The sequence below is a fragment of the Apium graveolens genome, chromosome 10 (assembly GCF_009905375.1).
Source record: "Apium graveolens cultivar Ventura chromosome 10, ASM990537v1, whole genome shotgun sequence".
Classification (NCBI taxonomy): Eukaryota; Viridiplantae; Streptophyta; class Magnoliopsida; order Apiales; family Apiaceae; genus Apium; species Apium graveolens.
This window is the reverse complement of record NC_133656.1, coordinates 195,618,421-195,627,639: the sequence shown is the minus strand read 5'-3', so window position 1 is coordinate 195,627,639 and position 9,219 is coordinate 195,618,421. Positions and strand designations below refer to the sequence as shown.

The following is a 9,219-nucleotide window of genomic DNA, read 5'->3' as shown; positions in this document are numbered from 1 at the left end:
GGAATCCGTACTGTATTAGTGTTTGGTTGAGCAGTTTATCTGGTTTGGGATGAATTCTGGATTATCAGTAATTCATTCCTTACAGGCACATTGAATTTCATCTGATTCTCATCCTCATTTTCCCACCTGCCCTTCATTACTCATTTTTACTGATCACATTTATAAATTTAAGACCTCCCACAAGAGTGGAGAGGTTGGAGAGGGTGATAGTACCTACTGGAGATTATTGTATTCCGAATAAAATTTATGGATAAAATACCCCTCCTTATTTGGTAAATACAGACGCTTGATATCTGTTTAGTTAAGCATTTCTTATAAATTTGATCATGGTCAGAGAACCTCTGTCATTTTAAAATTTGGTTTATAAAATAAACAAGACATGCTTGCGCTGGTTCAGGTGGAACAAGTTAGCAACAACTCCTCTTTTGTTAGTGCTTGCGCTGAACCCACAACAGGGTACCATTTAAAATTAAGCTTGCACTAAACTAATCCATTACTTCTAATTCTCTATATAAACCTAATCAACCTATCATTGTAATCACCATTAACAAGGCCTTCAATCATATAGCATTTTTCTAAATAAAGAATATATTTGATAGTTCCATGGATTCTTCACAAAAGAGCGGTGAAATGGCTATTAATATTAATGAAACAAAATCTGCCGAAATCAAACCTACCAAGACGAAATCTGGCAAAGGGAAATCTGCTGCTGCTCTTGGTCCCCCTATCATCGTCGCCACAACAAAAGCTGCCCAAGATCCTAAAGGCGGATGGAAGCGAGGGGTGGGAATATTCGATTTCATACTGAGAATTGCTGCCATTGGTGCAGCTTTAGCTGCAACTGCTACTATGGGAACTACTGATCAGACTCTCCCATTCTTCACTCAGTTCCTCCAGTTTCAAGCTAGCTATGATGATCTCCCCGCTTTCACGTATGTATACAAAATTACTGAAATCTAATTTTGTTACATCGTACTTTTTTTTATATAGTTAACACACTCACACACACATCTTGTCTTTGATACCAGTAGATCAAAAGATCACCCGTTGTTACATTTTACTTGATGAACTTTTTTCTTTTTTGCATGCAGGTATTTCGTAATTGCAAACGGGGTAGCTAGTGCATACCTCGTTCTCTCACTGCCATTCTCCATTGTTTGCATTGTTCGTCCTCATGTAGTAGGCGCAAGGCTTCTCCTCCTCATTTTAGATACTGTAAGCCTCGTAAATTCTTGGTCGAATTATATCATTTTTTCATATTTATCAGTTACGCGCATAGTTGATAATTAATATTATTTGCAGGTGATGGTAGCTCTAACCACATCTGGTGCTGCGGCTGCTGCTTCAATCGTGTACTTGGCGCATAACGGAAATCCGAATACGAATTGGAATGCAATTTGTCAGCAATTCAATGACTTCTGCCAGAGGGTTAGTGGAGCAGTGGTTGCATCCTTTATCACTGCTCTCATATTCATGTTTCTCGTCGTCTTGTCTGCGGTGGCTCTGCGAAGAAACTAATCATATGTATGGTGTGTTAGTCTTGGCTATGTAGCTTCTTGTACTTCAGGTGTCTTAAAATTAAATTTTCTGTATAATTTGTGTTGTTTTGGTACTAGTAATTTAAAGTGTAATGTGGATTTGGGATTTGTTGGCTTGATTTGAGTGTATACAAACATATAGTTTGAGTTTTGAGCATTGATACTGCTACAGCCTACCTACATAGTTAACATGATTCATGTCATGCATGAAACTAAGATTTTTCGACTGAGCATCAAATATATGGATTTTGATGGTTCCAGCCAACCAACAAGTTACGATCGGGTAAAATAAGTAAATTGATTAACTACACATACATCAATCTTCAAATTTGGGCGAAAACCAAGAATACAATCATTTTCTATTTAATTCAAGAATAGAAATAAAATGAGAGCAATAATGATTTCCTACCCAATTTGCGACAAAAACCCCGTTTTAGGTTAGAGCATCTGGGACTTATTAGCTAAAACGTCTAAAAATAACTGATTAAAATAATATAAAATAATAATTATGTAAAATTTGACTAACATGTGAAGTGTTGCGTTTCTATCGGTTATACTATTAAATTCATATTTACAAGTTTGTTGTAGTTTTTGACAGATTCGACAAATGTAGTTATTCTATAATTTATAATTTTAGCTAATAATTTATATCATTGGAGTTTCAAAATTTATGCATTATATCTATAATACTTGTCACCTAAGATTTTAATTGAACTCGAGTATTTTCATTCCCATATATATCTTTGTACCAATATAATATATTATTACGGATGTTTTTTTAACTAAGTAAATTTTCATTAATCACGAAATTAAATCATACATCAAAGTCTCCATTAGAGGAGGAAACCAAAATATGTCTGAACAATTCACCATACAAGGTTCCCTTGCCAATAAATGGGCAACCTTATCGGTTTGGTCTTTAACGAAAGAAACAGAAATGTCAGGGTGACTACTAAGTATTGAGACACATTCTTGGATCACATTACCTACTTCCAAATAATTTTCCAGACTCTTTGTAATTGCATAATTGCATTGACCATAAGCAATGAGTCAGTTTTGATGTCCACCGTACTAATCCTAATCTGTAATTCTCGAGTCCACTTCAAAGTCTCCAAAACATTCCAAGCCTCAGCCTCAAATACAGAAACCTCCCCTGAACGTCTGATATTTTGAGCACAACTGTGATTGCGTACAACCATACCTATCGAAAACGAGGTCATTCTGCATCCACATTTACCTTTACTCTACCTTCCGAGCTTGCCATTTTATTTCCTTACTACTACTATGATGTAACTGAGGTAATGTTTTATTCGTTTTATTCCTCCTGAGATGTCGCCACTGCGTCACCATCTTACTACTCCATTGCATCGCAAGATCTGATGTCACCTGCTTTTCCTCCCAGACCTTTAGATTACGAGCATATCAAATACCCTAGAAATCAGCAGCAGTTTATACCCACATTTCCCCTGTTTCTTTGGCTAGAAGTTCAAGCAACCATTCCGGAGTTGTTTCCATACTCCACGCATCAAAATCCAGACCCAGAAATCTCCAGCACTGTTCAACGAAACTATAATCTAGAAAAATATGTGAAAGATGTTCAACATCGACTACACACATAGGACCTAGTATGGTAGTTTGCATTCCTTTACTTCTCGGCAGATTACGCACAGGAAGATTATTCCTACAAATTCTCCATAAATGTATTTTAAGCTTGTGAGGTACCTCTATTTTTCAGAGATTCTTCCAATATTGCTCACGTTCATCTGCAACATCTGCAACATTTATATAATTATGCATATATCAGTACTTGTACCCTGACTTTACGCTGTACTTTCCATCTGCAGTACTCGTCCAAGCTATACGATCACTTATCTGATTTTTAGGGATAGGTGTTACCAGAATCTTCTGAGCATCACAGTTTGAAAAATAAACTGCTCGCCTTTGAGAAATCCCACATTTTCCTATCAAAAACAAATAAATCGCTTACTTTAACAGCACTTGCACTATCGGTACTTTTATTTTTCCATTCGACAATTATCTCTACCTTTAAGCCAATAATCCTCAAAAACTCTTATTTTCGTCCCATCTCCTACCACCCATCGGAAGCCCTGCTTCAACTGCTCCTTAGCTTGCCACAATCCGGACCATATAAAACTCACCCCACCTCCTCTTGGCACTTCAAACAAATAATTATTGGGATAATACCCGGCTTTAAAGATTTTAGCCACTAACTGATAATCCTATATCACCCCGGGGTCTCTTTCTTGTTGAACCCAGACTCGAGCTCCGTTTGAGCAGAAATGACGGCGGCGTGCGGTGTAGCTGTATGGTGGGAACCTAAAAAACAGAACCGGAAGGGGGTGGCGTCCCCGCGGCACCTCCGGTGTGAGAATGAGAAAGGGTTTTGAAGGAGAATGGGGTAAAACGGGAATTATATGTATATCCCGTGGTGTGTATATGTGTGTATATGAGAGATGGAGTAACCCCTGATGCTCCTTTTGCTTAACCTTTTATAGGCTTCCCATTAGGGTTTTAGGGGTTTGTACCTTTTGATCTGGACCGTAGGTGTGTTTTTGGACTGTAGGACGTGTGGACGTTCATGATGAAGTGGTATACTACTCAATCTCAACCGTAGGAAGGTTCTAGATCCGAGCTACCTGTACGGTAGTGATAATGTCACATGTCCAAAGGTCCTCTAGTGTTACTGTTAAACGGGCCCTGGACCTTTCTTATTGGGCCTTGGGCTCTTACTGCTGGGCCTGTGATATTATAGGCTATCATTTGCCCCTCACTCCCTTATGCGGGTTTATCCGGATGGGGGAGTAGATTATTTATTGTTGTGCTGGAATGCCTTAGAAAATATTTAGGGGTTTACTTTGATTTGTTGCCCCCTAACCCCGGGGTTTAATGGGGATAAGACTCCGGGGTTGACTTGGTTAGTATCTTTGATTTGTGTCCAAGGTGGGGTTCCTTGCACTACTTAGGAAAAATTTGGGGGTTTACCTTGATTTGTTGTCCCCTAACCCCGGGGTCTAATGGGGATAAGACTCCGGGGTTGACTTGGTTAGTATCTTTGATTTGTGTCCAAGGTGGGGTTTCTTGCACTACCTAGGAAAAATTTGGGGGTTTACTTTGATTTGTGTCCCATAACCCCAAGGTCTAATAGGGATAAGACTCCGGGGTTGACTTGGTTAGTATCTTTAATTGGTGTCCAAGGTGGGGTTCCTTGCACTACTTAGGAAAAATTTGGGGGTTTACTTTGATTTGTTGCCCCTAACCCCGGGGTCTAATGGGGATAAGACTCCGGGATTCACTTGGTTAGTATCTTTAATTTGAAATTTGAATTTTGGATAAGGTTTGGTGGATAAGGACAGGCTGACATTTGATTTGACCGGATTCTGAAAAGTTGATGCTGAAAATCCGGGTTGTCAGGAGACTGTTGGGATTCCAGCCGGGGTCGAAGATACATGCGAATATGTAAGTATGTATATTTGAGTGTAAAAATGTTTAACTTCCCCCTTTCTCTTGAAAAGTCACGCCCACGCTATAATTGCGTAACATTTTGGTAATTACTGCTAAGCAGTTACTTTCAGGGGGCCAATTGGGGAGCGCCACGTGGCGGGGCTGTAATTTCCTTTACCAAAAATGGTTCGCCTCTCTCTCATTACTTTACCCCTATAAATACCGGCCTTCTTTCTTTCTTTTACGCGATAACAAAGTCAAGAGAGAAATTGAGGATTCGAAGATTTTTAAGAACTTTCTCTGCGAGTTTGAAGCCTCCAACTTTCTCCTGCTCACTTGTAAGTTCTTCATCCTTCGTTCGTTTCATTTATCCTCTATGCATGCCATTGTTGTTTTATGCTAGTTTTTATTTCGCCACTATCTACTTTTTTGTTCGAGTTTTTTGGTGTTTTATTGTGTATTTGGAGCTTTTGGGGCAATTTTGGGGTGTTGTTGGTTAGTGTGTAGTTCTTTTGAGTGGTTTTGTGTTTTAAGCATGTATAGAACTTGTTTTGGCACGATTTGTATATGGTAAAAAATGGGTTTTTGTAGTGTAAATTATATTCGAGCCAGGGGTCTGTTCTTGATATGTGTTTTTGTTGATAACTGTATGTATATTGCATAGATCTTTTTTCTTGGGCTTAGAGTTTCGCATAAAATGTTTCTAAATCTTTCTTGTTTTTTATTTTATTTTTGTTGTTGGGTTCGGGTTTGGCATTGACTCCGGGGTACGTATGTATGTGTGTATAGTATATGCAAGGTAGGAAGTTTAAGAATACCGCTAATCTTAGAATCTGGTACCCAGAGTGACCCAGTGGTTTAGGTGAACTGTTGTCAGTCTACCCCTCTTTTTCTTCTACTAGCAGTTCCCTCAATATGCCTCCCCGAGTTGATCCACCCCCCAAGTCTTAGCCCATACTTTAGTTTTAGGGCTCGGGGACACTTTGGCCAATGAAGATGGTTCCTGGGACCTGGGAGGATGTAGATCAATACTTTGTCCAGTATAGGAGGGACCCGAAACCTTTGGGTTTTTACTATAAAGATCTATCCGAGGTGTATGGGGCCCCGGAGGGCTTAGATGGTAGAAAGCCATACAACGAAGCGGATATGGATAGGAAATTTTTAACGCCCCGGGGACTCGGTATGAGTGTGGGGCCGTTCATAAGGATATTGGAGAGAAGTACACTGATGAACATGTGGATAGTGCACTTAGGTTAGCCTTTAACCTCGGGGACGAGTATGAGTGGCGGTGGCCCGAGGAGAACGAGAGATTTTATCACAGACCGACGGGGGGCTATGTCGGGGTTCCTCTAAAGCATCTATGTGGTATTCGTCTGGGGTTACACCAGTTTACAAAATCACTATGCTGGGATGTGTGGGGATTTCTTTCACACAGTTGGCCCCGATCTCTGTGAAGTGGATTAGCTGGTTCCTGGCTTGTTGTCATGCTAAAAAATACATCCCCACCTTCAGACCCTTCCACTACATCTTTAAAATTAAGAGATCCACTGCTCGGCCAATATTTGAGTTCTTGTTTAGGATATAGGATTGTGGTTATCCTTCCGATAAGATGGTCCTCTCGGTCAGCATGTTGACTTCCCTCAAGGGTTGGCACCGGGAGTTTATTTTCGTACGGGGTGGGGATTTGGAGTTTATGCCATTCCATAAACTTGAACTAAAAACAGATAAATTTCCGGTCCAGCGGCTCGGGCAAGCAGCTCTCACGATGATGTATGCCTTCTGTGGGGCACTCGAGACATAGTGGACCCGGGATATTTTTTAGTAACAACGAATCTATACATGCTGCCGGTTGTAAGTCTTTGGCCTTAACTTTATTTTATTGCTTTAACTTTTTATTATTTGTCTTTATCCGAGGTTGACGTTTTCGCTGTTAAATTTTTAGGTATTCAGAAGCTAATCCCCTACCCCAAGAACATGTCTGCTCAACTTAAGGATTTGGCTGCAAAGTGCAAAAGGATCGGTGGTCTGAACAGCTTGGACACCGGAAAGAAGAATGTCGGTGAGGGCGAAGAAGTTGGCGCCGGGGCCAGGAAAGCAGCGCTTTCCCGTGCGGAGAGAACAACAATCGTTATCAACGAGCCCCGGGCCGAGGATGTGCAGCGGACGGAGGCGGAGAGGGCACAAGCTCCCCGGAAGAGGAAGAATGCTCCTGCTGGGTCCGGGGACCAGGAAGGTGAAGGTTCGGAGAGCCGAGCTTCAAAGAAGGTCACTAATGAGTAGGCTCCGGACACCCCGGAGACCTTGAAGGCACTGCTGGCTAGCTTTATCCCGGAGACACGCCGGAAGGAGCTTTTAAAAAACTATACCGGTACTGCTGAGAGGAAGAAGTACCGGAAGGAACCTCTCGAGGACTTTCTGCTTTCACTTCAGGAGGAAATGACTGTTGTAAGTTTCTTCCTTATTATTTTGTGTACTTGTCTTTTTTCTACCTTATATCGTCTAGTTCTGACATGTAGTTTTTTCAGGCTAACTCCCGGGTTGCTGGATTGGTTTGTATTATCCAGAGTCTTAAGGCAAAGGCGGATGCTGCGGAGGTTGCCAAGACTGAGGCCGAGAACCTCTCCCGGGAGCTGAAGGCTTTGAAGGAAGCTAATGCTAAGGAGGCTGCAGCTCATAAGAAGATCTTGGATAGGATTCGGGAGAGGCAGGACCGAGCCGAGGCTTCAGTTCGGGATATGAGGGCGGAGAATAAGAAACTGAGAGATGATCTAGCCGCCCGACCCGCTCCTGAAGAAGTTCTGGCCGGGTTCCGGGGTACTCCTGCGTATTTTGAGGAGTTGAACGATAAGGCGCTGGAGAAGATCCAGATCTGCTGGAGGGTTGCCTCCAAGTACCTTGGCGAAAATCCTCAGGGTACAATTGATGTCTTCCTTGAGAAATATATTGAGGAGGAGACCCGATTAGAAGTATAAAAGTAGATAGTGGGGAAATAGAAACTCGCATAAAACAACAATGACATGCATGGAGGATAAATGAAATGAACGAAGGGTAAAGAACTTACAAGTGAGATGGAGAAAGATGGAGGCTTCAAACTCGCAGAGAAAGTTCTTAAAAAGCTTCAAATCCTCAATTTCTCTATTGACTTTGTTATCGCGTAAAATAAGAAAGAAATGAAGAAGGCTGATATATATAGGGGTAAAAGTAATGAGAGAGAGGCGAACCATTTTTGGTAAAGAAAACTACAGCCCCGCCACGTGGCGCTCCCCAATTGGCCCCCTGAAAGTAACTGCTCAGCAGTTATTACCAAAATGTTACGCAATTATAGCGTGGGCGTGACTTTTTAAGAGAAAGGGGAAGTTAAACATTTTTACACTCAAATATACATACTTACATATTGTTGGTGAGACTGCGTAACTGTATGAACAGTTACGTGATAACTCAACACGATAACAACACTAGAACAAGACAGGTTTATAATACTACGTCTACATAAAGTACCAAGTACATACATGTACTTTTATATTTAGTAAAAAGAAAACAAAAAGAAAATGAAAATGAAAAACAAAAAAAAGAAAAAAAAAAGAAAAATCAAATGAGGAAAAAAGAAACATGAGTGACATAAGGTCGCCACAGGTGAACATAAGTTGTTTAGTATCAAGTACATACATGTACTTGTTGGTTTAGTATTAAGGTATCGCCACACAACTCTCCTGGATCTCCCAATCACCACAGAACACAGAGTAATAAAGCTGTCGCCACAGAGTTCACTCATCCTCAGCCAGACAAATTTTATTGTGTATAAAGTCTACACTTTGCAGCAGATCTGAAGAGTTCTGTTTATCTTCTTCTCCAACAAAAAGAGAGCAGATAATACAAGAAGCATAGATTTACAGAGAAACTCCGGCACCTTGAATATCCATTTAACTTCTCACCGGAGTAACGTTATAATGCCCGATTTAACACTTGTATATTCTTAGGGGCATTATATTCGTTACCCGGTAATTAAATCCTAGTACAAACAAAAGCTAGATCATTGTATAGGATTTGATTTGTAAATCTTTGTAGTAGCTAGGAACTTTGTTGTTCTTAGATTGTAGCCGGTTAATTTATTTACCGGAGTGTAGCAACACCCTCGAGGATTTATATATGAATATATATTTCCCCGAATATCTTATGTTCCTCATTTTTATCGTTTCAAACACTATTACTCTCAAGAACA

The 9,219-nt window shown here is 40.6% G+C and overlaps 1 protein-coding gene across 1 annotated transcript; it reads left to right on the top strand.

Moving 5' to 3' along the window:
- Positions 1-557: 557 nt before the first annotated feature.
- LOC141693555 (casparian strip membrane protein 2-like) lies at positions 558-1,667 on the top strand. Its single transcript, XM_074498695.1, has 3 exons — positions 558-932; positions 1,092-1,215; positions 1,303-1,667. Exons 1-3 carry the CDS (start codon positions 604-606, stop codon positions 1,516-1,518), a joined length of 669 nt encoding a protein of 222 aa, XP_074354796.1. The 5' UTR covers positions 558-603; the 3' UTR covers positions 1,519-1,667.
- Positions 1,668-9,219: the final 7,552 nt, after the last annotated feature.